The 26,908-nt window shown below is 51.5% G+C and overlaps 1 protein-coding gene across 3 annotated transcripts in view; it reads right to left on the reverse strand.

Moving 5' to 3' along the window:
- The window catches only part of RYR1 (ryanodine receptor 1), a 118,063-nt gene extending 97,718 nt beyond the window's left edge, over nucleotides 1–20,345 (reverse strand). For 2 of the 3 annotated variants that reach the window (XM_060131764.1, XM_060131763.1), the window contains exons 1-19: nucleotides 20,162–20,345; nucleotides 15,124–15,243; nucleotides 13,875–13,979; nucleotides 13,751–13,771; nucleotides 12,754–12,828; nucleotides 12,587–12,665; nucleotides 12,136–12,248; nucleotides 11,520–11,613; nucleotides 10,266–10,359; nucleotides 10,039–10,113; nucleotides 9,375–9,531; nucleotides 9,068–9,232; nucleotides 6,877–6,998; nucleotides 6,231–6,426; nucleotides 2,367–2,502; nucleotides 2,189–2,284; nucleotides 1,986–2,104; nucleotides 1,027–1,160; nucleotides 310–551 (exon numbers count right to left, since the gene is read on the reverse strand). In XM_060131764.1, the coding sequence (XP_059987747.1) occupies nucleotides 310–551; nucleotides 1,027–1,160; nucleotides 1,986–2,104; nucleotides 2,189–2,284; nucleotides 2,367–2,502; nucleotides 6,231–6,426; nucleotides 6,877–6,998; nucleotides 9,068–9,232; nucleotides 9,375–9,531; nucleotides 10,039–10,113; nucleotides 10,266–10,359; nucleotides 11,520–11,613; nucleotides 12,136–12,248; nucleotides 12,587–12,665; nucleotides 12,754–12,828; nucleotides 13,751–13,771; nucleotides 13,875–13,979; nucleotides 15,124–15,243; nucleotides 20,162–20,209 (2,191 nt within the window). In that variant the 5' untranslated portion in view covers nucleotides 20,210–20,345. The remainder of the gene's footprint in view (nucleotides 1–309; nucleotides 552–1,026; nucleotides 1,161–1,985; nucleotides 2,105–2,188; nucleotides 2,285–2,366; nucleotides 2,503–6,230; nucleotides 6,427–6,876; nucleotides 6,999–9,067; nucleotides 9,233–9,374; nucleotides 9,532–10,038; nucleotides 10,114–10,265; nucleotides 10,360–11,519; nucleotides 11,614–12,135; nucleotides 12,249–12,586; nucleotides 12,666–12,753; nucleotides 12,829–13,750; nucleotides 13,772–13,874; nucleotides 13,980–15,123; nucleotides 15,244–20,161) is intronic. The other variant, XM_060131765.1, reaches the window with a different exon arrangement.
- Nucleotides 20,346–26,908: the final 6,563 nt, after the last annotated feature.

The following is a 26,908-nucleotide window of genomic DNA, read 5'->3' on the forward strand; positions in this document are numbered from 1 at the left end:
AAGTCGTCTTGGAGTTAGGATTCTGTAAAACCTTTGGGGGCGTAAGTCAAAGATCAGAGATCATAATAATCGGGGCAGTTCTCTGGGCTCTCTAGGGTCAGAGATCTGACATCCTCTGGGGTCAGAGCTCCGGAGGCTATGAAGAAACAGGTTCGAGCCCAGATTCTGAAAGCTCTAGGGTTAGGGTCTTGGGAAATGAGGAGTCAAAGTTAGCCTGTTTGGGGGTCAGGATCCCAAGGCATGTGGTGAGAGCCTAGAAACCCTGGGTCAATGGTCAGGGTTGAGGGTCCCCTAGAAGGGTCCAGGTACCTGTCCAGAGATGTAGCCCATCAAAGCCGTAGGAATAGAGGTCATCGCCGACCCCGTTGCCGCCCCAGCCCTCGCCACCCCCAGGGTACGGGCTGTAGCCCTCAGTGAGGGCCCAGCCCACCCGCAGGTGGGTGGCCTGAGCTGTCAGGAATGGAGCCACCTCGTCCACCATCACCTCAAAGTACCATTTGAGGTACTGCGTGGAGCCCTCTGCTCGGCCCACAAAAATGTTGGGGCGGATGCTGTAGGAGAGACAGGACAGGAGAGGAGGATGAAGGAGAGATGGAGAGGAGATCCAGGCTAGTGGGGGGGTGGGAGAGGAAGGGAGAAAGACAAAGATATACATACAGAAGAAAAACAGAAAAGCAGAGACACAGAAACAGAGAGAGAAAGCAGAGACAGAGACGGACAGAGAGGCATCAAAGGACAGAGAAGAGAGAGATGGGAGAGAGACCAGGAAAAAGAGATGGATGAGAAATAGAGACAGACAGATGAAGACAAAAAGAGCAAACACAGAAAGAAAGAGGGAGGAAGAGACAGAGGCAGAAATGGAGCAGGGAGAGAGGACAAGAGGAATGAGAAGCCAGGGATGAGCTGGGGACAGCTGTGGGGACCGGGGTGGGAGATGGAGGAAGGCCCATCTACCTGGGTGTGGAGGCTGAGTCGGGGGGGGATTGCGAGGTTCTGAGTTCTGGGGTCAGGGGTTAGGGGCCAGACCTGGTGACAAAGTTGATGAGGTTTGTCTGCAGCAGAAGCTCGCGGCCAGGGAGCAAGTTCTCAGTAATGAGATCTTGGTTGGAGCGCACGGCCACGCCATTGCACACACACAGGGAACACAGCACGTCCAGCACCTGGAGGTCAAGGTCAGAGGTCAGGGTGTGAGGGTACCTGGGCGGGGGGTGGGGTGGGGTGGGGGTTGTCCATGGAAGACCCAGAGTGGGAAACCAGAAGGATGATATGCCAGGATGGGAGACAGAGCTTTTGACTGAGAAGAGGTGGTGAAAGTGGGAGGTCAGGGGTCACAGAGAGAGATCGGAGTCAAAGAGAAACATCAGGCAAGAGGCGGGGGCCGTATGAGTTGGGATAAGACATCAGCAGTGTAAGAAAAGAGAGACTGAGGAATTCCCTGGCGGACCAGTGGTAAGGACTCTGAGCTTCCCTGGGTTCGATCGTTGGTTGGGGAACTAAGACCCCGCAAGCCACGTGGCTTGGCCAAAAAAAAAGAAAAAAGACGGGGTAAGAGGTCAGAAGTCAGTGGGAAGAGTGCAAGGGTCGGTCAGGGAGAGAGCACAGGGATAAAGATGAGGTTTAGATCAGTGGAGGTTGCAAACTTGCGTCTTCAGGGGCCAGGTAGATAATGTAAATATGTGAAGTGGTTAGAAACAATTCAGTGGGAAGCAGTAGCACTTGGGGCAAACTGGAGAGTGTCTATGCAGCCCCCCTAAAGGCTACAAAATTAGAAATTGAAAAAATGCTTCAAAGAGCTAATGAAGCACATCTGTGGCCCAGAAGCCATTTAAGAACCATGAGTCTGAGACCTTTGTGTTGAGATGGAAGCTTGTGGTAGAGGAGTCCAGGTAAGAGATAAGATGGGGAAATGGGGGCAATTCAAGGGCCATGGGGAAAGGTCAGGGTTCAGCATTCAGGGGATAAGAGGTCGGGGATGAGAGGCCAACCTTGTGGTTCCTCCCATGCTTGTCCAGGAGGGAGATGATGGACTTGATGTGGTTCTCCTGGATGATGTTCAGGACCTCGGGACTCTCAATCAGGACACAGTACAGCACCTCCAGGATCCCTGCACAGGGATCAGAGAGAGGTGAAGTGGCTGCGGCCCTCCCGTCCCCGCAAGTCCCCGTCCCCTCCGCCTGGGTTCTCCTACCTGAGGAGGCCTCCAGCCGATCCAGCTTGCTGACCAGCCAATCCAGGTTGTTGGAGAAGAGGGCACAGTTGGCACGATTGCCACGGATCAGAGAGGCTGAGGGTGGAGAGAGGGGTCAGACCCAGTAGGACTGGGAACCTCGGGTGCTCTAGGGGGAGTCAAGTTCGAGGCCCCTCACCCAGGATTTCATAGAGCAGGTTCACAATCTCTTTCCAGGACTCGGCTGCCTCCTCCCCGGCAAATTCGGCAAAGTGGGCAGCAGTGGTGTAAACATTTAGGCGGTCGATACAGTTCAGGACCAGGGAGAGCATCCCCTGGGGTAGAGAAAAGAGGGGGTTTCATCACAGGAATCCCAGGCCCTCCCTTCCTTGCCTTTCTTGGACTTGCTAATTCATATTCCTTCAACACCTAGTGACTGGGTGTCCCCAGATCGAAACCAGAGCCATCTGTGTGTACCTGCACTCCCAACTCCCTTCTTTCCTCCTCGGCTCTCCAGACCTGGCCTTGTCGCACTCTGCCTCTGTCCCCAACATAATACATCCCTATTAACATCCGGACTGAATCTGTGTTTCTCCTTCCAGTATTTTCTTTCCTTCCTTTCCACCTCCAAGGACCCTACTGCTGGTCCCATTGGCCCAGCTCACTTTCCACACCAACCATCAGAGAGTTTTGCCTTCTGTCTCTTTCTTCTTTTAAAAAACATTTTAACCTTTTGTCTTCTTTTATTTTGAATTATAACAGACATACAGAAAAGCACATAAAACATATACGGTCTAGGGCTTCCCTGGTGGCACAGTGGTTTAGAGTCTGCCTGCCGATGGAGGGGACACGGGTTCGTGCCCCGGTCCGGGAAGATCCCACATGTTGCGGAGCAGCTGGGCCCGTGAGCCACGGCCGCTGAGCCTGCGAGTCCGGAGCCTGTGCTCCGCAACAGGAGAGGCCACAGCAGTGAGAGGCGTGCGTACCGCAAAACAAAAAACAAAAAACAATAAAATATATACAGTCTATTCTTGCTTTTCGTAGTAGTTAGGTTCTGTAAAGTCGCCGTGAGCACTGAGTGAATCCTGAGAACCAAGGCTCCCAGGGGAAACACAGGGGCTTTCTCTGAGTCTCTGAGCACAACATTTTCATCAATCAATCAATACACACTCTCGTTTTATGTGCGTTTCTGTTTAAAGACACTAATTTAATAGATGTTGTTGATTCGTTAACATTAAACTCACAACCAACAGCACCGTAACTCACGCTTCAGTGAAGCTTTTCTTTAACACATATTTTCTCAGTAAGGCACATCACAGCCTTCTTGCACTTAGGAACAGTAGACAGCGCTTCGCCACGTGCTTAGGGGCCATTTTAATCAGTGAAATTAACAAAAAGCACAAAAATGTGAAAAGCGTGGCACTAAATACACCACAAAAAGGACACTTGCTTACAGGTGAGAGTTGAAATAACAAGGCAAATCGTCGCCTTGTTCAACCTCAACTGGAAACACAACATCAAATGACTTAAATGTTTTGCCTCTCTGCACATGTCCACAAATGACTACAAATATTCTGCAAGCATCGATTTGGAGGTTACAAATAAATTTTAGCAAGTAGGCATATTTGCAAATACAGAATCTGGAAATAATAAAGATCAAATGTATATGGCTTAACAAATAAATATGAAAGAACACTTGTGTAACCATGACCCAGGTCAAGAAAGAGAGCATTGCTAGCCTCCCAGAAGTCACCTCGATGCCCCTCCTGTTACACAACCCTCTCTGCTAGGGATAGCCGTTATCCTGACTTTTATGGAAATCCTTTCCTTGTTTTTCTATTTTTACTACCTATGCATGCATTCATAAACTGTCTAGTAAAATTCTGCCTGTTTTTGAACTTGAGATGTACAGTAAGTATTCTTTTGCACGTGGATTCTTTTGCTCAACATTACTTTAAAAAAAATTTTTTTTTTCTATTTATTTATTTGGCCGCACTGAGCGGCTTGCAGGATCTCAGTTCCCCGACTAGGGATCAAACCGAGGCCTTGGCAGCGAAAGCGCCGAGTCCCAACCACTTGACCACCAGGGAATTCTCTCAATATTACGCTTTAAGGTTAAGGGCATTGTTTCATGGGGTTGTCATTTGCTCATTTTCATTGCTGAGTAGTGTCCATAGCCATCATATGGATATGCCACATTTGTGGATTCATTCCAGTGGTGGTGGACAACTGGGCTGCTATGATAATTGTTGTATCTATATCCTGGGCCCGTAGTCAGAGATGCAGTGCATCGTGGTAGAGAGCACAGCCAGGTGGAGTCACACACAGTGGCTCTGCCCCTAACTCGTTGTGACTTTCAAAGACCTAACCCTTCTGTGGCTCCCAAACCGCAAGTCCTCACCATGGCCTGGCCTTTGTCACCTCTCTGTGCTCATCTCCTCCCACTCCTCCCCTAGCTCACCCAGTTCCAGTCATTCCCGGCCTCCTCACTATTCTGGAAGCTGCCAGGCACACTCCCCCACTTCATGGTCCGTGTACTTGCTCTGTCTCCTCTCTGTCCCTCCCTCAGGTGTACACATGGCTGCCTCTCTTCATTCACGTGACCCTCCCTGACTACTGTATTTTAAACTGCAACAACCCCAGCACTCCCTACCGCTGCCCTTTTTTTTTTTTTTAATATTTATTTATTTGGCTGCGTAGGGTCTTAGTTGCGGGACCTAGCTGCAGGATCTTTGTTGCAGCATGCAGGATCTTTCGTTGTGGCACGTGGGCTTCTCTCTAGTTGTGGCACGTGGGCTCCAGAGCGCACAGGCTCAGTTGCCCCGCGGCATGTGGGATCTCAGTTCCCCCACCAGGGATCGAACCCGCGTCCCCTGCTTTGGAAGGTGGATTCTTAACCACTGGACCACCAGGGAAGTCCCTGCCCTGCTTTGTTTTTCTCCTTATCATCATCTAATATACCACATAATCGTCCTATTTTATTGCTCATTTATCCTCCCGCCCCACGTCAACTCCACAAGGACAGGGATTTTTGTCTGTTTTCTTGACAGCTATATCCCCCCTGGTATATTTGTTCAGCAATGGCTGTTATCTAATCTCTCTGCACCTCAGTGACCCATCTGTAATATGGGAATTACAACCCCCCATGGGGTTATGGGGAGGATGTCAGGTATATAACACCCATAACACACAGTAAGGGCTAAATTCAAAGTAACAATAACCACTGACTCTGTGCTGCTACTGTTCTAAACACTTTGCATATACTAATCCCACTCCATTAGTAAGTTTTGTTGTTGTTACTATCAGCATTTCTAGGTCTGCCACCCCCATCACAATGGGAGCCCCTGGAGAGGAGCAGGGCCAACTTGGAAGACTTTAAATGAACATGCTCCCCAATCATCCTGAGGAGACAGCAGACCCCGGACCTTTGTACAGCCCCAGTTTTCCACCCCTCTCGGCCCCTCGCACTCAGACTCCGTGCTGAGCGGAGCCCACCACGTCTCCTCTCATAACACACAGACCCCCAGCCTCTGACCCAAGCTGAGGTCGCGCCCTACACTATCCTCCCACCCAAAAGCCCACCTCTCTGGCCCTGCCTCCCACCATGCCTCACTCTGGTTCTATCCTCCCACTCCGCAGGCCCTACCCCTACAGTACCGCCTCCTGAGTCTAGTAGCTCAGCCTCGAGCTTCTTCCCAGGCCTTTCCTCCACTGACTTGCCTTGGCCCAGAGCTTACCTTCACCCCGCCCCGTCCTCCCAGGAGAGGGAACAAGTCCTGCCCCCGCCTTCAGGCTCCGGTTCCACTTTGCTCTCACAGGCCCCGCCCCTCACCAAAGCCTCGCCCACCAACCCACTCCGGACCCGCTTCAAGGCTCCGCCCCTTCGCGTGTCCCCTACGACCCGCCTCCCCGCCCTGTTCACCCAGGCCAGGAACTTCCTCCTGCCCCTCCACCTGCCCCGCCCCCTCTCAGACCACTGCTTCCCCGGGTCCGGCAGGCTCCGCCCCTCTGAAGGCTCCGACCCCGCGCCCACAGACCCCGCCCCCCTGGGCCAAGCCCTCACCTCCTCCTGGAAGAGGCTCTGGCGGTTGCGCAGGCTGCGCAGCTTGCCCTGCTTCTCCTCGTGCTGCAGCTCCTCGGAGGGTGGCTCGAAGTAGCCGATGAGGTCCTGCAGGCTCAGGATGACGCCCTCGAGAGGCAGTGCTGTGCCAGCCGGAGACCCCGAGCCCCTCGGCTTTCCGCTGAAGCTGTCCAGGCCCCTGCGGAGACCGCGCACGTATCAGTGAGGGTCCGTGAACACTGTGAGGGTCCCGCCCCCACCCACCCCCGGTCCCCGCCAGACTCCCACAGACACACCTATTTAACAGAGAGAGAGAGTGAGACGCAGAGAGAGAAGGGCATTGATTGGCCCGAGGTGACCCAGTGGCCAAGGGCAGAGCTGGGCCTGGGACCCCCGCCTGTGTAGGGACAGGTCATGAAAGCAGAGGTCAGGGCTAGGGAGGTCCAGGGTCGAAGGTGTCAGGGGTGTGAAGTCAAAGTCATAGCTGTCGAGGTCAGATTAGGGGTCAAGTATGTAGAGGTCAGGAGTCTGTGTATGTGAGAGGTGTGAATGTCAGAGGTAGAGATTAAATGGTCTGGCGCATGAACACCAGGAGCGTGGGGTCAAGGAGTGGCCTGGCCCCCAGGGCAGAGCGGGCCGGGTGGCTCACTTGATGAAGTGGTTGTAGAGGCCGCCAGTGCTGTAGATCATGCGGGCGGCCTGGGACTCCTCCTGCTGACAGCGGGTCAGTGACAGTGCGTCGTCCATGTGGCCTTCCTGGTGCAGAATGGCCTGACAGTGGTGGGAGAGAGACGTCAGGAGGGGCTCAGCCAGCCAGGGCCATGCTCCCCAGACCTCCACCCAGACTCTATCCCCCAAATTGCCCGCATCTTCTACGGAATCTCTCTGCCAGCTCCGCCCCCAGTCCCTCTTCATCTGTCCCTGTGTTTTTCATTCTCAACCCCTCTCTCTTTTTCCCCCCTCTAGGTCTCTCCTCTCACTCTCTGTCTCTGTCCTCTTTGTTTCTGTCTGTCTGTCTTTGTCTCTCTGTCTCTCTGTCTCTCTCATGCCTATCCCATGCTCTGTCTCTCCCTCTCTGTCGCTATGTCCATATCTCTCTCTACCTTTGTCTTTCCTTTTTTTTTTAACATCTTTATTGGAGTATAATTGCTTTACAATGGTGTGTTAGTTTCTGCTTTATAACAAAGTGAATCAGTTATACATAAACATGTTCCCATATCTCTTCCCTCTTGCGTCTCCCTCCCTCCCACCCTCCCTATCCCACCCCTCTAAGTGGTCACAAACCACCGAGCTGATCTCCCTGTGCTATGCGGCTGCTTCCCACTAGCTATCTATTCTCTGTCTTTCTTTCTCTCTTTCTCTGTCCCTCTTTGATTCTCCCTCTCTCTCCCTCTCTGTCTCTCTCTATCTTGTCTTTCTCCAGGCCAGACCCCTCTCCATTTGTATCTACTACTGACTTAACATCCCCCCACCAGAAAGCTCTAATGGCACCCCAAATTTAACATGTCCCAGACAGAATGCCTGAACACCTTTCTGGGAGGTGAGACCATCATGGCTGCCGGCTTTCCCCTGAGCTGACCTCCCCAGGACCCCATCCAGTCCAGCAGCTGTAAATACCGTCCACCTGCTGACGACTCCCACATTGCCCTCTCTGGCCCAGGCCCATCTCTACATCCTCTGCTGTTGTATCCAACTTCAGCCTCAGTTTTCACAAACAGGTGCCTCCCTAGTCTTCTCACTGATTCACTCAGCAAGTCTATTGAGTGGCTCTGTTCTAAGCATTGGGGCCCATCCTCCTGAGCTGATACTTGGCTGTCCCTGACTCAGTTAACGGCACTTCCCTCTTTCCAGCTGCTCAGGGCAAAAAAGGACAAAAATCATGGTCTCATCCTCAGTCCCTCTCCCTCTCACCCTGATATCCAATCTGTCAGAAAATCCTGTTGGCTCTGCCCTCAGAATACAACCAGACTCTGCCCCTTTCCTCACTCCACAGTCCCCACCCTGGTGCTGTCCACTGTCATCCTCCACCTGTACCAGTGCAGACCTGCCCCGGTCTTCCTTCTCCAGCTCTGCCCACCCCCGTAGTCTGTTCCCATAAGCAGCTCAAGAACCCTGTGAACCTGAATCAGGGCACCACCCGCCGTGCCCTGGCCTGCTCAAGGCTATCTTGCGGCTCCCTCTCACCCAGAGTAAAAGCCAGGACCCTCCCCGGTGGCCCACAAGGCTCTACCTGATCTCTTCCCGTCCCCTCTCTGTCCTCATCTCCCACGACTCACCCCTCGCTCACTCTCCTCCAGCCGAACTAGATCTCCTTTCAGTGATTGCAACAGACCAACCTCATCCCAACTTCAGGGCCTTTGCACCTGGTGTGCCCTCTGTCAAAAGTCGCTTTCCCACTGTTTGGTTGTAAAACTGTGTACTTCATTAGAGAGGGTTTAGTCACAGTGTCTGAGCACAGGAATGGCAGGGAACAGGTCTGTGTAGCTCAGCTATTTGTCCACACATACATCCACAACACCTGGGGTACTCAATAATTGGCTGAATGTTATTCTCCGTCTGTTATTATTCATCTTTTTCTCTCCACCTCTGTCTTTCTTATTTCTGTCTCTCCGTCTCTGTCTTTCTCTATTTGTCTGTCCCCATGTCTGTCTATACTTCTCTCTTTCTCTTCATATATGTATTCTTTCTTTTTTCCTGTCTCTCTCAATCTCAGTTTCTCTCTCAGTCTTTGTCTTTCTCTCAATCCCAACCTCAAACTCCTAAAGGCTCAAGCATCATCACCCCCGGTCCCCTTCCTGCCCCAGCCTGTACCCCACCCCTTCCCTCTGCCAGGTGCCCACCTTCTTCTTGAGCACGCCGAGCCTCAGGGCCTTGGGGTCCGGGGCAGCATAGGTGAGCCACAGGCCTGAGGCCACGTGCTGCACAAAGCACAGGGACTCCCCATATTTGATTTCAGGGGGGCCCATGCCCTCCACATCCCGCTTGGGGGCCGTATCCAGCTTCTCCTACAGGGGCAGGGGACAGAGGTCAGCCTCCTCTGCTTGTGCATTTAATGGGGGATTCCCCCCCCAAGAGACTGCAGAGTGGTGGGGGGCTGGGGCGGGATTTGGGGCTCCAGCTGAGGGAGGGTATCCTGACCCCACCGACCTTGGAGATTCGGAAGCAGAAGGAAGTGGCCTTGGTGTGGGCCTTGCTGGCGTCAACCACCACTAGGCCCTGGTCCTCAATGAGTGCCAAGTACCGCCCGGTGGTGACATGCCGGATGCGGAGTGGCTGGCCCCAGCGCAGGTGGCTCCCACTCCAGCTGCAGAGGGTGAGGACGAGGGAGAGGTCAGAGGCCCCCCAGTTCTCCCATGGACACCATAGTCTTGGTTGAAACCTCCTCAAGCCCTCAGCCCTGTTCCAGGGTGCCCAAATCTTCCTTGGAGCCCTCAAATCCTTCTTAGGACCCCCAGCCTTCCTTTAAGAGCCCCAATCTTCTCTCAGGCCCTCACCACTTCCTCAGGGCTGCCCAGATGATTTCAGTGTCTCCAGTTTTCTCAGATCTGTCATTTTCTCCCCTCCTTTCCCCACGATTTCACTCGAGACCCTGATCTCTCCCTCAGGAACCTCCACTACCCCCAAGACCTCTTTTTCCTCCAGGATTCTAGGACCCTGGGGACCTTTATTGCTCTCTTAGGCTCCCCAGATTTTCCCTCAAAACCCTCCAGTCTCTTCCTCAGTTCTTCCTTCAAGACACTCTTCTCCTCCCAGGGCCCCCAGGAACCCCTAGCCCCTCCCCCAGCCTGCCTCCTCTGCCCCTGACCCCTACCTGATTCTCAGCGGCTCCAGTCTCCAGAGGGAGCGGGCGTGGGTGCACACAGATCCCCCCTCATAGTAGACAAGTCTGGGTACATGGAAGAGAGTGAGGTCAAGAGTTCAGGCTCCAGCCCCCCAGAATCTGATCCCTAATCCTAGGGTTCCAGGCCCCCCTAGCCAACCTTTGCCATCCCCCTTCTGGCCCAAAGACGCCAGACCCTCTTGTCCCCAAGCCCAGACCTGCGCTGGTCATCACTGTCAGCAGGGGAAATGGTCAGACATTCATCCATGTGTCCATGAAAGAGGCGGAGGACGTGGCCCCCGGTCACATAGCCTGGACAGGAGCAAAGGAAAGTGGTCATTGGGAAGCTGGAGCCCCGGAAAGGCCTGGGAGCCATAGTGGAGTTTGCAGGCCCTGCTTCTGCCTGTGGGAAGCTGGGGGCTGGGTTTGGGGGTCTGCAGATGGAGATCTGAATTTCAAGGTACAAAGCTATAGTCTGAGATTTGGGCTTAGATTGAGGCCTGAAGTAGGGGCATGAGATTTGGGGTCTGAGGTTGGGGATCGAATGTTGGGGGTCTGGGTGTGCAGGGCTGAGGCTGGGAGGTTTGTGGGTCTGGGGTTTAAAGGTCTCAGTTTGGATTTTCGAGGTTGGTTTCAGAGAATGTCATTAGAGATTTGGGTCTAATGTTCCCTGATTCTGAGGTTTGAGTTCCAGGGCTTGAGATGGGGGTCTGGGTTTAGAGGTATGACGGTTGAGTCTGAAGTCAGGGTCTGAATTTCGAGTGTTAGTTTGCAGGTCTGAGGCTGGTGTCTGAGGTTTGAGGTCTGAGGTTTGGAAGGCTTAGCTCTGGGGTCTGAGTCTGGGGAGATGTGAGCTTTGTCGTAGTTAGAAGTTGGCGGGTCTGAGTTTCGGGGTCTGAGATTAAGGCCTGAGTTTCGAGATTTGTGGCTTGCATCTCAGCTTGGGTCCGGCTTAGGGCTCTGAGGTTTGGGGTGTGAGAATTGGGTTCAAAGTTTTGGGTTCATGCTTTAGGGACTCAGCATGGGGGTCTGCAAACTGGGAGATGATTTTGGAGATTTGAGGTTAGAGTTGGAGGTGTGAAGTCAATTGGCTGAGGTTCGGGGTCTGAAGTAGGGCTCTTAGTTTGGGATCTGAGTTTGAATTTGGGGGGCTGAGGTCCCATGTGCTTGTCATCTGAGGCTTGGGGTCTGAGGGATAAGCTACACATTCGATGTTCTAAGCTTTGGGTCTGAGTTTAGGGGTCTGACCTCCAGGACCTGAGTTTGGCATGCGAGCTTTGGGGTCTGAATTAGGAATCTGATACTGAGTTTTAGGTTTTGAGGTCTGAGCTCTAGGGTTCCAGATTGGTGGTCAGCTGGAGATCTAAGTATGAGGGTCATAATTTGGAGATCTTGGTTTGGGGTCTGAGGGGCAATGTTGAAGGTCTGTTTTGGGGGTCTTAGGTTAGGGGTCAGAGGTCTGGGGTCCTCACCCTCTTCGCAGCCAGAGCAGATGGGGTTCATGTTCCACAGTGTCTGCATGAAGGAGGCGTCAACCTGGAGCTCCCCACTGGCCGTCGACAGGTGCTGTGGGCAACCAGGATGTGGTGGTCAGAGATAATGGGGGGTGAGCAGTAGTTCCAGAGTGAGTCAGAAACCAAGGGTGGAAGCCAGGAAACCAGAAGACAGGAGACCAAAAATTACAGGTCACAGATCAAGAAACAGAGATCGGGCTTCCCTGGTGGCGCAGTGGTTGAGAGTCCGCCCGCCGATGCAGGGGACACGGGTTCGTGCCCCGGTCCGGGAAGATCCCACATGCTGCGGAGCGGCTGGGCCCGTGAGCCATGGCCACTGAGCCTGTGCTCCACAACGGGAGATGCCACAACAGCGAGAGGCCCGCATACCACAAAAAAAAAAGAAAAGAAAAGAAACTGAGATCAAGTCAGGAAATGGGGCGTCAGAAACCAGAAATTGGATGGAAACTGGAAATTGGGAGTCAGGACGTTGGGGCCAGAGACCAGGCAAACCAATGAGGAGGAAATGGGGTGGATCCCGTGTGCCCCCAGCCCCGGGAGCAGTAGGAGCTGTGGTGAGGGAGGTGCTACTCACCAGGTAGCGCTCAGATGAGACGCTGACGAGGATGAGGTCATCCCCAACTCGGACCTTCTCTCCTTCCGACCTCTGCTTGGAGGCCGGGTGTGTCGTCCACCAACAGGCCTCTCCTATGGGTGGGGGCGGGGTGAGGGCTGCCCAGAACGCTCTTCCCCAAGGCATTCCCAGCCACGGAGCCTCCCAAGCCCTCCGTCCCAAGCTCTCCTCTTACTGCCCCCAACTCTCTGCCTCACAGTCCCCCGTTCCTGTCCTCAGACTCTCTGCCTGCTTGCTTGAGTCTCTCTGTCCAGAATGTATTCATCCACACCCCCAGACTCTCAGCCCCAAAGCCCCCCATCTTTGCCCCTGGAACATCCCCATGCCCGCTCCCGGGGTTCTGCAGACCTTCTGCATCCCAACTCCCTGCCTGCGGCATCCCCATCGTAGCCCCTCCCTCTAGCCCCTGCACCTGTTGCGTCCTCCTGCAGTCCCACGTCGAAGGCCAGCTTGTCAGTCATGGAGCGGGAGGTGGTGAGGCAGCTCAGGTACTAGGGTTGTAGAGGGGAGTCAGCCACCCGGCGGGCGTTGCGCTCCCTGGCCCCTGCCACCGCCCCGGCCCCTCCCGGACGCACTTACCATGCCGCTGTGCGAGTGCCGGAGCAGGATGGCATGGCCATACAGGAGTGTCCTGTGTCCCCCACCCTGGGACGACTGCAGGGGGCAGGGGAGGACACAGAGTGAGAATAGACCCCCCTGAAACATCTGGCCTATCTCAGGTGGGAATACACTTCCCAGAAGACACCATGCTCGGGCCTGGATGCAAAGAAGCCTCAGCTCAGACCCACAACAGAGTCTCTGCCTCAGGTTCCCTGCTTCCAGCGGAAGCAAGGTCTGTGTCTCTGAGAAGCCTGTGGGTGGGGTGTTTTCTATTCCCCAAAGCCCACTCTGTCCTTCAACCTGTTAACCAGGCCCCAGAGTCACTCAGGGGGCTGAACCCCTCTTCCAGAGGTTCAGATACCTGGGGTCACTCAGGGAAGCCCCCGGATCTCGTGTTCCACAGACTTTAGCTCCCTCTACTCTCACCTGTCATAACACAGCTGTGCACCGGTACTGTCCTACCAGCTGTTAAACATTGGAGCATCACCCACAGGGACCTGCCCTGTGCTGCCACACACCCTCGGGCCCAAGAAGACTCTGCGCCTCTTGGGAGTGGGTGGGTACACCCAGCACTCGATGGCATCATGCCCCCCCATCCCAGCTCTCACATGCCCATGCTCTGAGGGGGCCATGTGATGGGGCCACGTGATCACATGGTGGACCCACCATGTGGGTCCAGAGGGGACTCACACTTGGGATGGAGGGAGGTGATGAGGGGAGAGGTCCCATGCAGAGAAGAGCTAGGAGGGTCGGAGGAAAGGATGGAAAAGAGGAGAAAGGAGCAGGTGGGAGAACAGGGGCTCAAAAGCCCCCACCCCCTTCCTTCCTTCCTGCCTGGCCTGTTCTGGGTTCCACAGACCCTGACAACCGGGGTGGGGAAGAACCCCCAGCCCCTGTGTGCAGGGTGTGGACCCAAGAGGCCCACCTGGGGTCAGGAGAGGTGGCAAGGACAGATGACACCCAAGGCCAGACCTACCCACTTATCCAAATTGAGGGCCTGTGGGGGGCAGGGCAGAGAGAGGAAGAAGAACAGACAGTAAATGACCCCCAGGTCCTCCCACCCGTCCCTGCCACCCGTCCCACCTGGGTGGGAGCCTCACCTCCACGCCGGCCTCCACGGTGTTGGCCAGCATCTCCTGCAGGGCTCGGACGGACAGGGACTGCTCCAGGACGAAGCAACAGATGGCCAGGTCGGGGGGCACATTCTGGGGGGTGGGGAGATGTGAACGGGGGACTTGAAGGCTCCAGAGTGCTGGTGCACGCCCTGCCCCTAGTCTAAATACCTACACCCCTTAGAGACCCAGACCCGACCCAGCCCTCCAAGAAGTCCTGCCCTCTGCCTCCCGCTTCAAACACCCTGAATTCGCACCAACATCCCAGAAGACACCTCTGCTCTGCCTCCTCCCTCACACCCCTGTACCCCACCCGAACCTCACAGAAGTTTCCACAGCACACCTAATCCCATAGGAAGCCTCAGCCCCTGTCAGACGCATTCCGCCCATCCGACTCCGGGAGCCCCCTCCTTGCCCTCCCCCGGGAGCCCCCTCCTTGCCCTCCCGGCAGAAAACGCAAATCTCTCCAACCCCAAAGGAAGCCCCAGCTCCCGCTGTAACGAGCAGACAGTCCCAGCTCCTGCCCTCTCCCTCAGACACCTGTGAACACTGCTTCAAAGTCCCAGGAGCAAGGCCCCACCTCACACCTCCCGCCTCAGGCTCCCACCCAGGCACCTCAAGCACTTAGACACCCTCCCCCTTGGACCCAAGACTCTCTGCCCACCTCAGGCCCCTGGCCTCCTCCCCCGTCAAACTCCAGGTCTCCTCCCTCTCCCAGCCCCCGCCCCATCCCCCCAGGTCACCTCCTCCCTCAGAGCCTGAGTTCACCTCAGCCTCAGACCCCAGGATCCCCCCACCTCTCAGCCTCCAACCCCCTCCCCAGTCAGCCCCCTGCGGGCACCCCCTGACCCTCCAGGCTGTTCTGCTTTGGATTGAAGACCCTCTGCCCCCTCAGACACCTGCCCCCTAAGACCCCCTGCCCCTCCCTCCTCAGACCTCCACCCACCTCAGACCTCTGTCCCTTTCCCCCGTAAGCCCCCTCCCATTTTCTCTCCTATCAGCACCCCGTTCAGATCCCCTCTTCTTTGAACTCAAGACCTTCTATCTCCTTAGACCCCCTCCTTCTTCCCCCAGGACCCCAGCTCCCCTCCTCAGACCTCCAGCCCCCTTTCCCTCTTAGCCCCCCTCCCTATTCCCCTTCCTGTCAGCATCCCCTCTCCAGACTCCCAGACCCCTCTTCTTTGGGCCCCAGGCTCTCTGCCCCTCAGGCCCCCTCTTCCTTCCGTCCTGCACAGACCTGGGCATTGCTGGTGGGCTCCAGGAAGCAGAGGCGGTTGCCGAAGCCCTCGGCGGCCAGGCAGAGCTTGAGCTGCTCCTTGAGCACCATGGCGCTGCACTGCAGGACCATCTCGTCGTCCTGGGGACGGGCAGAGGGTCAGGGTGGGCGCCCGCATCCCACCCACATCCCGCAGACACTGTACCATGGGCCACCCACCTGGCCCTTTCTCCTCATGAAAAAGATGTGACTAATAATAGCCACCCTCGCCATTTATCAAGTAGGGGCCCGTGTTGAGCACTGTACATGCTTCTAACATCCCCATGAGATCCAAGCCAGTGGCATCCCCACGTTAAAATGGGGAAACTGAGGCTCAATGAGGGGACATGGCTTGTCCAAGGCCACACGGCTGATAAGAGAAGCAGCTGGGATCTGAACCCCAGTCCAACTGACTCCAGAGGACTCCCAGGTGGGGGTCCACAAGGTGAGTCACTGGAGGGTGGAAGATATGAGTGCCTCAAGTTAAATGGCTTTTAAGTTCAGCCTTATCTAATTATTCTTTTGTGTGTTATTTTAATAGTAGCTCTCATTTAAGGAGTGCTGGCTAATGACTCCTGAATGCAGTGCCAGCGTCTGGACTGGATCCTGGATGGAGGGGAAATGCCATAAAAGATGGTATAGAGACAAGTGGTGAAAGGTGAAACAGACTGTGAATTAGATGATGGTATCATAGCCGTACGAAATCTCCCGATTTTGATAACTGTGCTGTGGTTTTCTGAGAGACATCCCTTGTTTTTTTAGGAAACAGACACTGAAGGATTTAGGGGTTAAGGGTATCATGTCCACAGCTAACTCTCAAACAGCTTAGGAAAAAAATAGGGAGAGAGAGGGAGGGAGAGATGGAGGGAATGATAAAGCAGACATGCTACATCCTAACATTTGGGGGAAATGACTGAAGGCCACATGGGAGTTCTCTGAGATAACCTTGCAACTTTTCTCTAAGTTTGAAATAATCTCGAGGGTATAAATTAAAATTTTAAGTAAAATAAACACCCTTCTGAGGTAAGTCCTAGTATGTGAACCTGTGGAAACAGAGGCCTAGAGAGGTGAAGTGATTTGCCTGAGGTCACACAGCCGGCGCAGCTTGTGGGATCTTAGTTTCCCTTGCAGGGTCTTAGTTTCCCGACCAGGGATCGAGCCCACACCCCCTGCAGTGGAAGTGTGGAGTCTTAAACACTGGACCACCAGGGAAGTCCCAATATGCCACTTTTAGAACGTTAGACCACCTCTTGATATGTTAGTAGAATAGCCCATATTACATTCATAACTAATATAAATGTATGTGGGGGTTTGCTCCACATTTTTACTGATAGAGGTTTCAATCAAAATTGATGGGAAAAAAAAAACAGATGGAGACCGCAGTGATTAACCACAGTTAAGACAGTGATTATTCCATTTTACAGCAAAGGAAACAGGTTCAAGGAGGCTAGGCGTTCTGCCTGAAGTCACACAGACTCCAGCCCTTCCAGAAAATCCTGGGCTTCACCCCACACAGGCAGCCCTCATTCTTTCTGTCATACTGGAAGGAGGGAGAGAGATTCATCCTGTCGGCCGGAGTCCCCAGGACTGCTCTGTCCTATTACCCCCATCCCCGACATCTTGGCATATGCCGTGTATTCACAGGGATCATACAGCTTGCATTTATTAAGTACATACTCTCTGCTACACCTCACGCTCAGGGCTTTACATTCATCTAATAGACACTGATTAAGCATCTGCTATGTGCCAGGCACTGATCTAGGCACTGGATATAGAGCAGCGAATAAAGCAGACGAATTCCCTGTCCTTGTGGAGCTGACATCCTTGTGGGGGGAAATGCAGTGAACAGGTGAATCAATTTATAATGTTAATTTCAGTGATAAGTGTTATGGAAAAAATAACCCAGGGTGATGTAAGAGTTTGGGGTAGAGATGACATCAGTGAGGGGGGTGAAGTGACAGCCTCTCCAAGGAGGTGACATTTGAGCTGAGCCTTGTCTGAATAACAAGAAGGAATCAGGCCCGATCATCTCTGGAGGAAGAAAGTTCCTGGAAGAGGAGTCTGCCTGTGCAAAGACCTGGGGCCGTGGGTATTCAGAAAAAGCAAGGGAGACAGCCTGGCGCTGCTGCCATCAGGAGCAAGGGAGAAAGTGGGAGGAGACGAGCCCAGAGAGATATTTGCATGGACCCCTTGAATCCTTATGGTACATATTTTTGTCCCCATTTTCCAGATTGGGAAACTGAGGCTCAGAGAGAAAACTAAAAATCACTTGCCCAAAGTTAGGAAGCAGGCAAATGGCAAAACCAAGATATAAACCAGGGACAGGGAGCCTAATCTCTACAACAATGATTCTCTAACTTTCTCCTGCATCAGAATGAAGGGGGGTAGCCTGGTTAAAAATGCAACTTCCTTGCTGCCCCAGTCTCCCCCTCAACACCAAGAGCCTGATTCAGTAGATCTGGGGTCAGCAGGGAATCTGGACCATTAACCAGGAGGTTTTGACATGGGCCATGCTTTGAGGAACCCCAGCCTGGGCAGGGCTGGATGTTGCCACCCATCAAAAGAAAATGAAATGAACTTGGGGACCATGCCCATCATGCTTAAAAAGTGAAACAAAAGTAGAGCAAGAACAGAAAATAGCAGCATGCCCCCTGTGTTCTAAGGGCTACCTGCATTTCATGAAACTTGTTTCAGTTAAAAATAGTTGTGTGTGGGGCTTCCCTGGTGGTGCAGTGGTTGAGAGTCCGCCTGCCGATGCAGGAGACACGGGTTCGTGCCCCGGTCCGGGAAGATCCCACATGCCGCGGAGCGGCTGGGCCCATGAGCCATGGCCACTGAGCCTGCGTGTCCGGAGCCTGTTGCTCCGCAACGGGAGAGGCCACAACAGTGAGAGGCCCGTGTACCGCAAAAAAAAAAAAAATTGTGTGAATGCACCTAATTTGAGCATAATAGCATGAATTGGAGGCAACCCAAATGTCCATCAGCAGGTGAACTGATAAACAAATTGTAGCGTATTCACACAATGGAATACTAAGCAACAAAAAGAAATGAATTCTTGATACACACTACATGGATTCATGTCAAAAATGTTACAGTGTGCAAAAGAAGCAGGACAAATGAGCATATATTTTATATGAAACACTAGTTAGTGACTTATGGGATCTATGGTGACATAAAGCAGAAGGGCAGGGTGATTCCTGCAAAGAGCCAAAGGGAACTTTCTGGGAAATGTTCTATTGATTATGATAGTGGTTACATGGGTGTGTACAGCTTGTCAACTGTAACGCCTAAAAGGGGTACAATTTATTGCATGTCAATTATAGCTCTATTAGTAAAGTTGACTTTTTATAACGTATGTGAATATATGCATGTACTGGGTTGCAATATAAAATATATTTCTTACCAGTGGGATGAGATCCAAAAAGTTTGAGAAAACCACCACATAACCTCAGTAAAGTTCAGGAAAATGGACCCAGTCTGGGGCCAAGAGATGTCAAGGCCAGGCCTCTAGAATCCAACACTGGCTAGCCAGGCAAGTCTGAGCCCAGTTTTCCTCTTATGAAAGCAGGAGGGCTGGCCCCCAGGGGCATCCAGAGATGACACTTCCTGGCCTTAACCTTGGTCAGTGACTCCCACTCAGGCCTCGGTTTCCCTCAAAACTCCCAGGGAGATAAAGATAGGGCCCTACCTCAGGGCAGCAAGGATATAATTAGATGCCTCAGGAGGCTGAGGCCCTGGGCATGGGGTCTGACGTAGAGTGGCTGCTCAGGGGCTCAAGGCCATGGCCACGGTCTTATTAGGGCTTGGGAGGAGGGGAGAGCCCAACCCATGGTGTCTGCTAAGGGACTGGAGCCAGTGCAAGAGTCTAGGGTGAAGCTAGGCCTCCTCCCATGGCCGAATGTCCAGCTGTCCCTATCCTTCACTACCAGCCCCAGCTGTCCATTCCTCCCTCCCAGGAAACCAGAGCTGGCTCACCAGGGTCCTATTCTGGGGCCGGAATGCTGTGTCAGCATTTCCCAGGGCCTGGAGGGGGTGGGGAGGGGCTAGTGCAGGATCAGCGGACCTGGCCCAGAAGAGAGACTATCCCCTCCCATATTCACAGCCCCACACCCAGTAGAACCACTGGGAGGGGAAAGTGAGAAGGACTTCGAGATGAGCAGCCCCTCCCCCCATCCTCTCCCTGTCCCCTGCCCAGGCCCCAGAAAAGTGGACTATTCTGGGAGGGACACCTGTTGTTCCAATTCCCATCCCTGCCCCCCCGCCTGCCGAGGGTCAGAGATGCAGAGAGAGACAGAGTTGAAGACACAGTGAGAAACACAGAGGGCCTGAAGCCGAAGAACAAAGCCAGAGACAGAGACAGGGAGACAGAGATGGAAAGAGACGGAGACACAGACAACCCAAAGAGACAGATAGGGAGAGACAGATAGAGACAGATAGAGATAGATAGCAGCCATATCTGACCCTCCTCTCCAAAATCAAGTGGGGAAAGAAAGAAGACCCAGAAACAGGGGGACCCTCAGGAGACCCTCAAGGGCTGGGAGTTCAAAGGAGTTGTGTGCTTCAGCCCACCACAGCCCTCTTCCCAAGAATTTAAATAGGTCAGAGTCTGGAGCAAAAAGAGAATTAGGGCTAAGTGGGGGGTGGGGGAGGGGACAGCTAAATTAAGCTCAGGAATTAGAACCACCTTCCCCAAGTGCCTGCTTCCAGAGTGGTGGGAGGGGGTGCTCTCTCAGCGGCCCCCTTCTCTGGGACAAATCGCTAGCGTCAGAAGAGAGGGTGGAGGAGGGAGGATCCTCCTCCCCATTCTGTAGTCCCAGATTCTGCTAATTCTCTGACGAGAAAGATGGGGGAGACTAAGAGAGACAGAAACGGAGAAAGACGGAGTGACAGTCACCCAAAGGGACAGAGGAGAGACCCCAGAGTCTCAGAGACCACCAGCAATCAGGACAAAGACATCGGAGACAGAGAGACACTCAGACCAGAGCGATAGTCCCAGAGACTCCAACACAGAGATACGCACCGTCCGCAGAAACTGGACCTCATCCTCGCCCTCTCCTCCGTCACCCATGATGTCGAGGCCAGAGGTGCTGGGGCTGAGGTCGGTGGCTAAGAGGAGGAGGCCGAAGGCTGGATGGGTGGGCTGGGGGCGAGTTGGGGTCGGAGACCTCTGGGGACGACAGAGGCACCCGCGGCGTAGATGGAACTGCGTGGAGGACTCGTGTGCTGGACAGAGCTGGGAGGAGGTCCCCGCCCCCGGGTCCCCATTGGAGCAGGACGGCCAAGGCCACGCCCCTTTGACGGAGCCCCGCCCACAAACCCCAAACCTTGGCCAAAGGTGCGCTTGGGGTGGGCGGGCTTAGGGGGGTGTCTTTAAGGCATCTACCCTCTCTCCCCCTTCGCGATAAGGAAGGTGCCATCATTCTCCTATTTCACAGACAGCAAACTGAGGCTCTGAATGAGGAAGCCCCTGCTTGATGTCATACAGCAGAGAGGGGATGCGCACTAGGTCTCCTGGCTTTAAAAAGCACCATACACAGTGATTAAAAATATGGACTCTGAGACAGACTGGATCCAAATCCTTGTCTTGCCACTCCTTTGTGTGACCTTGAACAAGTCACTTCGCCTCTCTGTGCCTCAGTTTCCTCAACTGGTAAGGAGGATATTAATAGTACCTACCTCACAGGGCTGCTGCAAGGATTAAATTAGATTATTTGCAGCACTTAAAACTGTACCAATACAGATGCAGCCACTGTGGAAAACAGTATGGAAGTTTCTCAAAAAAACTAAAAATAGAACTACCATATGACCCAGCAATTCCACTCCTGGGTATGTATCCGAAAAAAAAAAAAAAAAACACTAATTCAAATAGATACATGCACCCAATATTCATAGCAGCATTATTTACAATTGCCAAGAGATGGAAGTATCCTAAATATCCATCAGCAGATGAATGTATAAAGAAGATGTGGTACATATATACAATGGAATACTACTCATAAAAAAAGAATGAAATTTTGCCCTTTGCAGCAACATGGATGGACTTGCAGGGCATTATGCTGAGTGAAATAAGTCAGACAGAGAAAGACAAATACTGTATGATATCACTTACATGTGGAATCTAAAAAATACAACATATTAGAGAATATAACAGAAAAGAAGCAGATTCACAGAAATAGAGAACAAATTAGTAGTTACCAGTGGGGGTGGGGGGGTGGGGAAGGAGCCATAAAGGGGAGGGGGAGTGGGAGGTACAAACTACTGGGAGTAAGATAGGCTCAAGGACATGCTGTACAACACGGGGAATATAGCCAATATTTTGTAATAACTGAAAAGTAACCTTTAAAAATTGTATTTAAAAACTACCTATACAGGACTTCCCTGGTGGCGCAGTGGTTAAGAATCCGCCTGCCAATGCACGGGACACGGGTTCGATCCCTGGTCCAGGAAGATTCCATATGCCACGGAGCAACTAAGCCCGAGAGCCATAACAACTGAGCCTGCGCTCTAGAACCCGTGCTCCGCAACAAGAGAAGCCACCGCAATGAGAAGCCCGTGCACCGCAACGAAGAGTAGACCCCGCTCACCGCAACTAGAGAAAGCCTGCGTGGAGCAACAAAGGCCCAACGCAGCCCAAAATAAATAAATTAATTAATAATAATTTAAAAAATTACCTACACATAGAAAATGTTAAGTAAGTGTTGCTAGCATCATCATGGTCTTCGTCATCATCATCATTATTATAAAAACTTATGGGCTTCCCTGGTGGCGCAGTGGTTGAGAATCTGCCTGCCAACGCAGGGGACACGGGTTCGAGCCCTGGTCCGGCAAGATCCCACATGGTGAGGAGTAACTGGGCCCGCGTTCCACAACTACTTAAGCTCACGTGCCTAGAGCCTGTGCTCTGCAACAAGAGAAGCCACCGCAATAAGAAGCCCGCGCACCACAACGAAGAGTGGCCCCTGCTCACTGCAACTAGAGAAAGCCCGCATGCAGCAACGAAGGCTCAACACAGCCAAAAATAAATAAATAAATAAGTTTATTAAAAAAAAAAAACAAAAAACTTATGAGGCAGGAATAATAGGCATAGTATCTAATATCTACAGTCTTTTGCGTGCCTGTCACATTTCAGGCTCTGGGCTACGACCTTTTCACTGCATCTCATTAGTTCTCACAACAATCCTGCTCTTATTTACATTGTTTAGAGGAGAAAATAAAAATGTATGGTCCTTGCCACGCATGGTTTTAAGGACACGACCTGAATAAATGAGGTACAGCCGCCCCCCCCACCGATATCTGTGGGTTTTCCATTTGCAGATTCAACCAACTGCAGATCAAAAACAAATTTTTTTTAATTCCAGAAATTTCCAAAAAGCAAAACTTGAATTTGCCACAGGCCCGCAACTATTTCCATAGCATTTGCATTGTGTGTACAACTATTTCCATAGCATTTACATTGTATGGACAACTATTCCCATAGCATTTACATTGTAATAGGTATTATAAGTAATCTAAAGATGATGTAAATATTACCAGAGGATGTGCGTAGGTTAATGCAAATACTACACCATTTTATATAAGGGACTTGAACATCCACAGATTTTGGTATCCAAGGGGGTCCTGGAACCAAACCCCTGTGGATGCTGAGGGATGACTGTAGTTCTCACAGTAATCTTGTGAAGTCAGTACTTGTATGGTGCCCATTTTCCAGATGAGGAAAGCTGAGCACAGAGAGGTGAAGTAACTTGCCCAAGGTCACACAGAGGCTGAGCCAGGGATTTGAACCCAGAGCCAAGGTTCTTAACCATTCGACTATATTGTCTCTATATTTGCATAAAATCTCCCAGTTACAACAAAAAGCCACTTCACCAGGGCCAGGCTACACCCCCTCAGAATTCTAATCCTCTGTCTCCCCAGGGACTGCCTGAGCCAATGAGGGCCACTAGCTGGGCCACCCTTATGCAGATGAGCACCCTGGGCTTTGTAAGTAAGGGAGCACTGAGAGGGGCAACCAGCTCCTTCCTGTTCCTGGGCACCTGGGGGGAGGGGGTGCTGGAAGAGGCTTGGAATCTGGGGATCTGGGGCAAAGGGCCTCTGCAGTTCCCTAAAACTGGCAGCTCTGGGGACTAGAGGCCCAACACAGGATGCCACACACACCTGGACCTCCTGCCAGGCAGGTAGCTTCATGCCTCTAGGCCTCAGTTTCCTCATCTGTCAACTAGACTAATTTAGGATATTCCCCACCTCTTGGGGTTGTGGAGAAGATTCCATGAGGAAACCAATTAGCGCCTACCACATGGTAACGGATTGATACAGGGATCTATTAAAATTATTATTGGGACCTCCCTGGTGCTCCAGTGGTTAGAATTCCACGCTTCCACTGCAGGGGGCACGGGTTCGATCCCTGGTTGGGGAGCTAAATTCCCACATGCCGCGCGGTGTGGCCAAAAGAAAAATTATTAACATGTAATGGTATCTAATAAGTTATACAAAACAATATCTTGCAGTTCAATAAAATTATACATAAAATGTTAAGGTATAATAGATTGCTATGTGTCACATAGTTAAATATTGATTTATTGATACAACTGTAATGGCACATATGTTTGTACCATATTATTAGATTATATAATGTGTAATTATATAATTAGATATTTAGGCTAATATAATTAAGTAACACAACTATATGTGTATCTGTCATACACTGTATAATGCACACTTGCAGTTAAATATGAAGTTTTCCCTCAGAGTTGTACATATAACAGAAAATTATTCTGTGTCATTGTGCATTACATCATAAGATATTAATAGCGTTTCCTTTTTCTGTCAGTCATCATTATGTGTTTTAGGACCTACCCATGTTGCTCTGTGGACACCTGGTCTGTGGCCGTGGGGGGTTTGCAGGCCTCCCTGGTGACTGTCCCCTTCTGTTTATTCCCCCTCCCGCCTGCGGAGGTGACACCCAGGCTGCCCCCACCTCCCCCAAAATAACATTGCAGTGAACTTCCTTGTATATGTCCCCACGTGGAACTGAGGGAGAAGGTCTCGGTATGAACACCCAGGAGCTAACCGTGGGGTCACAGCTCCACGCACACATTTAATTTGACTGCAGCGCCAAGCGGTCCTCAGGAAGGGCTGTCCCCTATCAGTACATAAGGGCTCCTCCGTCCCCAAGGCCCCAACCTCCACTTGGCATTTTTCCAGCTTCTAATTTTTGCCAGACAAATAGGATGACTCACTGTCGTTTCAATTTGCACTTCCCTGATCTCCTACCAATAATTTCTAGCACCTTCTCAGGTGCCTGTCTAGAGAGTTTTGGAGTCTCTTCCTCACACTCATCCTCTTTGCCCATTTTTCTATCAGAGCGGCTGTCTTTTTCTCTTGCTGACTTGCAGCTGTCCCTTTTCCATTCTAGATATTAATCTCGCCTTGATTTTAAACTTTCTCTTTTTTTGTTTTTTTTGGCCACACCACGAGTCAGGCAGGATCTTAGTTCCCCGACCAGGGCTCAAACCCGCGCCCCCTGCAGTGGAAGCTCGGAGTCTTAACCACTGGACCACCAGGGAAGTCCCGATTTTACACACTTTAAATACTGTTTTTCCTCTCTGTCATCTGATATTTGTTCCATGGTGTCCTCATTAAAAGAAATCTTTACTTGGATGTTATCAAATGCATCCTGTTTCTGCCTCATGAGTTTTTGTGGTTTGCTTCAGCAGTCTTTTCCTTTGCGGTTGTTGGTGTTATTGTTGGTATTAACCATCCCCGAGGGCCATGAGGGCGGCACACATTTATACCAGTGCCAGGGACCTTTGCCCGTCTCCCTCTCTGAGGCTTCTCTGAGTCCTGGGGGCCTGGAGACACTCTCCCACTATAAGCTGGTCTCAGCCATGGCTGTTACATCACCTCTTGTAAGGCAGGTGCCGAGGAGATAGGCTGAGAGTCAGACAGACAGCACATCACAGAGAGTACTCTTGAGATCAAAGGAGAGAGAAGAGAAAAGGCAGGTGGAGGAAAACATGGAGAGGGTCTGCAACCATACAGCATGGCATGGAATGGAAAAGCTAAAGAGAATGGGCTCTGTGCTTGTCTAAATGTTCTGGCCTGAAAAAAAAATCCACGGTGACTTCTTTCTGTGCAAAAATAGACTTCTAAAAGAGCTTTGGTTGAATGGACTCACGTACTAGGTTCGGCAGAATCATACTAAATACTGTGATCGTTAATCCACTCTCGGGTATCTACCCTACAGAAATGCACACCACAGTGTTCACCGCAAGTCAGGGGCTAGAATAACAGCAGCAGCATTATTCACACAGCCCCAAACTGGAAACAACTCAAATGTCCATCACAGGAAAATCAATCAATAAATCATGGACCAATCACATGATGGAAGACTATACAACAACCAAAGGAATGAGCTACAGCTAAATGTAACATGGAAGCATCACAAAGACATGATGTTGAATGAAAGAAGCCAGGGACTTCCCTGGTGGTCCAGTGGCTAAGACTCCACACTTCCAGTGCAGGGGGCCTGGGTTCGATCCCTGGTCAGGGAACTAGATCCCACATGCGTGTCGCAAACTAAGAGTTCGCATACTGCAATAAACGATCCTGCATGCCACCGCTAAAGATCCCGCACACCGCAACTGAGACCTGGAGCAGCCTAAATAAATAAATAATTTTTTTAAAAAAAATGAAGCCAGATAGTTGTTTCCATTTATATACAGCTCAAAACCAGGCAAAACTACTCTGTTAGAAATCAGGTTACTGGTAACTTTTGGGAGATAGCACTGGGAAGGAACACAAGGGGGCTTATGGGGAATGGAAATGTTCTATTTCTTGATTTCTGTGAATGTCACAGGGGCATATTCTGTTTGTCACCATTCAACAACCTAAACACTTATGATTTGACTCTTTTTTGTACTTCAATTTAAAAGTGTCAAAAAAATATGTCAAGCATGACACATTTAGGTAAGCGAAAACAAGCGTGCACACTCAAAAGAAAAGTCTGTGTTTCTATGAGCATGTGGCCATGTACTTAAAAGCAGAGCCAACAGATCAGATGAAACCCAACCATGTATGATATTGGTCACCCCTGCCTAACAGGGACAGCGGGATGGGGAGGGGACTCCCCAAGGGTTAACTTCCACCTGCAATATTTTTATACTAAGATAACAGTCTTTAAGATTATGTGAGGACTTCCCTGGTGGCACAGTGGTTAAGAATCCGCCTGCCAATGCAGGGGACACAGGTTCGATTCCTGGTCCAGGACGATCCCACATGCCACGGAGCAAATAAGCCCGTGCGCCACAACTACTGAGCCTGCACTCTAGAGCCCCGCAACGAAGAGTAGCCCCCTCTTGCCGCCAACTAGAGACGGCCCATGCGCAGCAATGAAGACCCCAACACAGCCAAAAAAAAAAAAGTTTGTGTGAGAATTAAATGAGTTAATATGTTAAGAGCCCTTAGAACAGTGTGTGGTATACAGTAGGTGCTACATAAGGTTTTCTTACAATAAAAGGAATAAAGTGAAAATGTTTTCTGGGGTATAAATGGTATTATTAAAACTAAGCTAGAAATAAAAGAAACATAAGAAATATACAAAATATTATGTCTTGTGACTTTCCAATCAAACTGCTGTGCATTATTATACATGAATATGTCCTCATAGAAATATAGACTTTTCTTTTGAGTGTGTTTACATAAATGTGTCATATTAGGCATACTTTTTTTAAAAAAATTGCTCTTATTGAAGCTTGACAGTGACAGAACA

The sequence above is a fragment of the Lagenorhynchus albirostris genome, chromosome 19, assembly GCF_949774975.1.
Source record: "Lagenorhynchus albirostris chromosome 19, mLagAlb1.1, whole genome shotgun sequence".
NCBI lineage: Eukaryota > Metazoa > Chordata > Mammalia > Artiodactyla > Delphinidae > Lagenorhynchus > Lagenorhynchus albirostris.